Source organism: Chrysochloris asiatica, unplaced genomic scaffold, assembly GCF_000296735.1.
Source record: "Chrysochloris asiatica unplaced genomic scaffold, ChrAsi1.0 scaffold00007, whole genome shotgun sequence".
Lineage (NCBI taxonomy): Eukaryota > Metazoa > Chordata > Mammalia > Afrosoricida > Chrysochloridae > Chrysochloris > Chrysochloris asiatica.
Window position 1 is genome coordinate 6,959,749 of NW_006408525.1, and position 5,929 is coordinate 6,965,677.

General features: G+C 38.9%; 1 protein-coding gene across 1 annotated transcript in view; it reads right to left on the reverse strand.

Moving 5' to 3' along the window:
• APPBP2 (amyloid beta precursor protein (cytoplasmic tail) binding protein 2) overlaps positions 1-5,929 on the reverse strand; it is a 96,600-nt gene that overhangs the window by 32,725 nt on the left and 57,946 nt on the right. The window contains 1 exon segment of the mRNA XM_006833631.1: positions 4,486-4,654. Within this exon segment, the coding sequence (XP_006833694.1) occupies positions 4,486-4,654 (169 nt within the window).

Here is a 5,929-nt window from a genome sequence, read left to right on the forward strand (position 1 = left end):
TACAATGGAACTGAGAAAAATATGGTAGAAGTCAGGAAAGCACTACAGGAACAACTAAATAAGATAGATACAGCATTGGAAACAATTCAAAACCTACAAAAAGAAGTCCAAATGATTAATAATAGAATATCAGAAATGGACAATACACTGAAAGGGCAAAGGAGTGGAAGAGAAGAGATGGAAGCCAGAACTAGTGAGATGGAAGATAAATCTCTCAACACTACTAGGATAGAAGGAAATAGTTGAAGAACTGCTGAAAGAAATTTCTCTAACATCCTGAAAAGTGAAAAGATAAACATTCAAGAAGCTCAATGAACCCCAGGAAGGATAGATGCCAAAGGAAAATCATGGAGACATATCATAATCAAGCTCTCCAAAATCAAAGATAAGGAAACAATCCTGAAAAAAGCTAGGGAAAAGAGAAGCTTTACATACAAAGGCAAGCAAGTCAGATTAAGCTCGGATCTCTCAGCAAAAAGCATGCAGGTAAGAAGGCAATGGGGAGACATATAAAAAACCCTGCAAGAAAAAAAACTACCAATCAAGAATCCTTTATCCAGCAAAGCTGTCAATCAAATACGATGGTATAATCAAAACATTCCAGGATAAACAGAAGCTAAGGGATTTTGCCAAAGCCAACACTGCTATGAAAAATATTCTCAAGGAAGTTCTGTGGACTGAGAACCAATAAGATCAAACAACAACCAGAGAATGGCATACATGGCAGCATCAACCTGAACTCAGTTGACAAATGGAAGAGCCAAGAACAGAATAAAATTTTAAGAACAGAGGATCTGGGAGGTCAGTCTATGATCAAAACAAATACAATGTGAAAGAAGGTAAACACAGAGAAACAAAGATCCAGGTGGTGGGAAGGTCAGGTAGATTACTGGATAAAATAGACTGTCTTAAATGGAGGGTAGAACTAATGGAATATAAGGTAACCACAATGGGGTTGGGGTGGGGGGTTTAGTTTGGGTGTTGGTGAGGGCAATCCAAAAAGGGGGAGGAGGTGGAAGAACAAAACAGATAAGGGAACACTGAGACAGGTTTACATGGCTTAAGTGGGACAAAGGTAAATAGTGATGCATGCTCAACCTTGGAAAAACAGGGCTCTGTGATACAAGGATCGAGGCATAATTTGAAGAGGGGAAATAATACTAAAATGCTTGACAGTCTTATGAATATCGGTCTCCTTTGCCTACTAATGTAAAATAGACACAAGTGGGATAGAAATCAATGTCGGGAAACGTGATTATAGAAAACCTGAAAGCCCCTCTTCAGCCTATAATGGATTGGAATACCTTATGGGGTAGGTTCTAGACCTTGCCCAGTGAAATAAGCCTCTTGCAAAGCCTTTGCAGAGTATAGGACCTTAGGTGGAATCCTGAGTCCCATACAGAAACTTCTGAGGTGGGACAATCCCACTAGCAAGGATAAGCAAGACCAGCTTGGAACAGCTACAGTGACAGAAGATACATCTTTAAAGAAAGATCATCAGGAAAAACCCAAAACAAAAATGTCAGCATGACTGGCTACTACAAGAATAAGCAAGCTGTACGACAAGCCATCAAGGCAAGCAATCAAGTTCCTTCAGGACAAACTCCCCTCTAAGACTGAAACTCAAAGGGAACACACAAACAGGCATGTAAATTTGCTGGCAACCACACTGGTCTATTGGTGAGTGGAAGTGGGGGAAAGGCAGCAATGAAGAAATGGGCTGAGGCCAATCAAAAGTCCATTGACTCCTGTTGACCTGGAGATGAGGGAAAGTAGAGGAAGGGCTGGTTGGTCCAAAGTGTGGTGAGACCTGGGGAAACTTGAGCTCATGGACAAGGGTATAGCTACAGAGGACTAGAGCTGAGAGTGAAACATCCAGCTGATATGAAGTGAGGGGAGATGCACAAGAACACCCAAACTTGCAGACAGTACCCATTTGACACAGCCTCGATGGCTTGATAATCAGAACTCGACTACAGGAAGATTACCAAAAAAATATATATATATATTTTTTTATTATCATTGTTTTTTTGATAAATGTAAATTGCTACAATTTGATGAACCTGACCTATACTCATGGAGATAGTAACTCAAATACAACAGAGAGGGAAGAAGTTTTCACTTCAAGCATCAATGTTATCCCCTCTGTACACAGGGTAGATAGGGACAGGCAAGTTAAACATTGGCTACCTAAAATGAGGGGGCAATAAAGGCACAAGGTTTCAAGAGGGAGTTGAATTTAAGAGCGTGCAGGGAGGATAAAGAGTCCCCACTGAATAGTTCTCACCTTGTCTAGATGAATCTGGTGAAAAGAGATGGTTCAAACTCACCAGCTGCTCCTTGGAAACCCTATACAGGATCACTACGGGTCAAAACTGACTTGACGGCACTTAACAACAATAACTACAGAAAAAGTGGAAACTGTTAAATAAAAACCATTTCTAAGAATTCATTGACTAAAGAGTAGAGACTAACTTGAGTGACTGGGAAGGCAGTTAAAAAAAAATTTTTAAAGTCACAGACATTTCTGCTGTATTGAGTACCTCAGTGGGTCTGGAGAGAAGAAGAGGGGCCTGGAGCTTGATACAGTTGTGTAGAATGCAAGGTCTGAACTGCTCTATGTAACACACAAAAGAAGGTAGAATTCCACAGGGTAGTATGAGAAATAGGGATGAAAAGAAATGATCAAAGTGGAACTACAGCTAGTTAGTTCCTACATAGAGATATAAGAGGATGGTGAAGAAACGAAGGTCCCTGGGTGGCATAAATAGTTTGTGCTTCACTACTAACCTAGAGGGAAACTCACTTCCAAGAAAGAAAGGCCTGGTAATCTATTTCTATAAAGATTATAGCCAAGAAAACCCTATGGAATACTTCTATTCTAAAATACACAGGATCATCATGAGTCAGATTCTACTCAATGGCAACAGCTGTTTGGTTTCTTTTGGGGGTGGTTGTTGTTGTTAAGTGCCATCGAGTCGGTTCCGACCCACAGCAACTCTGTATAGGGTTTCCGAGTGGTTTATAATTAATATCCAAGTTGACACTGTATACAATACTAAGATGTTTAACTCATTTTCATTTTCAGGAAAGCCTGTAATCCACACAAAAGACTGTGTGGATTGAATAGGGTTCTTTGTTTTTGGTGTGTGGAAGTCGTACAAAGTGGCCAAGTTCTACATTTGAATTGATAAGCAATGAACAATGATGCATACAAGGGGAAGGAAAACAATCCATCAGCAGAATCAGCTCAATTCAGTAGAATACAAATCATCATACAACAGAAACGACAGACATGCTGCTAAGTGGTTTCTATTTCTCCATGTGATTTTGATGAACCTTACATAAATACTGAAAGCAGGATGATTCTAGCATCTGAGCTGCTTAAACATCATTACAATTATACTATCATTTTCTGGTTTATGTATAATTGCAGTTTTCCTTTAAATACGAAATATATAAATATTTATTTTGATCGAATAAAAATCTAGAACATTAAGATAAGGATAATGCTAAAATATGAAAGCTAATGACAGCTTTCTGATAGCATGAAATAATTGTGATTTTCTCCATAAATAAAGCAATTTAAGCACTCATAGATCATTTTTCAATTATGCACTTATTAGCACCAAAGCATCAACAGTGGTAAACCACGAATGAAGCAATCTTGTTTATAAGGTACAGAAGAAGCAAAACAATGCAGTAAAGTAAAATTAAACCTCCCATTGAAATTTAAGGAGCTCTGGTAGCATAGTGGTTACGAGCTGGGCTGCTAATCTCACGGTCAACAGCCTGAAACTTTTTCTACTTAGAAACCCTATATAGGGTACCTATGAGTCAAACTAATTGAAATTAGCTTTCAACTTCACCCAGAGCTATATATCTAATAAAAAGCAAGGTTGGTAGTTCAAATCTACTAGCTGCTCCCTGGAACCGACCCAACAGCACACAAATATAACAAAGATTTAACAAAGCATATCCAACAAAACGATTTCGGTTGAGATCCATATGCATATGCTGCAAACCCATCTCATGGGAATACCACTCTTGACTGATTTTAAATATTCAATTACAACTGTACACTGCCTAAGTAAACCTATTTTGTGAAAATAGCTCTATAAGGCAAATAAGATTTTATTTTACTTATACTCTGTTTTGTAAGATCAAACCTTCCAGTTGCTCCTCAGAAACCCTATACAGGGTCACTGTGGGACAGAAGCGACTCAATGGTGCTTAACAACAAATTGGCCAAAAGAGGACCACTGGTAGCCTACCTAGTAGGTTACAAGTTGGGCTGCTCACCACAAGGTAACCAGCTCAAATCTAAAAGTTGCTCTGTGGGAGTAAGATGAGGCTTTCTGCGCCTGTAAAAATTTACAGCCTTGGAAACCATACACAGAATTGCTGTGAGTCGTAAGTAACTCCACGGCACAAAACCACCACCACCACCACAGGTCACAATGAAATGTACTTCAAAGCACTCACCTCATCATAGTGACTTTTTGCAAACAGGAGTGCACACAATTCTCCATAGAGTGCAGCCTTATTTGCTTGCTGGCCATGTTTTGACAGTTTATCCATAAATGTCTGAGCTAACTTAAATGTTTCTTCACCCAAATGATATTTGCAGTTTCCATTTCTCACATGAAGCAACCTGCACAAACACAAACAACATTTCACTTTTGATATTTCTAACACATAAACTTGGTAACCTCTTACAGATCACTATGCAGCACCCAAATTAGAGATGTAAAAACTGAAGCAGCGTTGGCAGTCAACTGCCTGACTCAGCCTAGGGTTATGAATGCCTGTAAAGGAGGAAATGCTCCTCCCAGAAAGCTTTCCACAATTAAAGCCACCCAACTTTGATTCTGGAAGCACAGTGGCTCCATATGATAAGCACTGGACTGTGAACCACAAGGACCGCAGTTCAAGTCCACCATCTTGGGAGAAAGATGAGGCTTTCTGTTCCTATGAAGATTTAAAGCCTAGGAAACTCAGGGTCGCCAAACTCCACCACACTTAACAACTTTGACTGTATACTTTGTATACTTAGCATGTGTTACCATCTAGAAAAATAACATTTACCCTTTGTTCCAAACCCAAAAGTAATAGTCCTGTAGAAAATGTGAAAAATGAAAGAAGGAAAAAAAAAAAAGCATGAAATACCAGTATCTTCTTTTTTTTCCTAGTATTGCGTAGTATAATATTTTATCAGTTCCTACTCATTTCATGTTGCTTCAGAAATGTTTGTTTTTCTGTTCAGTAAGTTAAGTTCACTTAAAAACGGGTTGTTTCAGATATTTCTTTTATGACTTCTAGTCTCTATGATAAGAAGATCTGGTAATAAAGTGGGTTACAAGTTGGGCTGTTAACCACAATATAAACAGTTTGAATCTACCAACCGTTCCACAGGTAAAACATGCACTGTTCTGCTCCCATAAAGATAGAAACCCTATATAGGGTCACTGTGAGTCTGAACCGACTCCATGGCACACCACCACCACCACAACTTAACCAACACAACAGAAAAATAAGCAAAGGGCTTCAACAAATTTCTCACTAAAGAAGAATCACAAATGTCCATATCAAGTACATACAGATGATCAAATTGTTAGTCATTAGGAAAATGCAAAATAAATTACAATGAAATAACACTTCATATGCACTAAGACAGCTATAATTTATAACAGGTGTTGGCAAAGCTGTAGAAATTGGAACCCTCATCCTCATGTATTACTAGTAGGATTTAAAATGGTGGTCATTGTGGAAAACATTCTGGTAGTGCCTCAAAAAGTTAAAAATAGAATCACTACTGTTGTAGCGTAGTGGTTACGAATCGGGCTGTGACCCTTAAGGCCAGCAGTTCGAAACTACCAGCTGCTCCGCGGGAGAAAGATGAGGCGTTCTGCTCCTGTAAAGATTTACA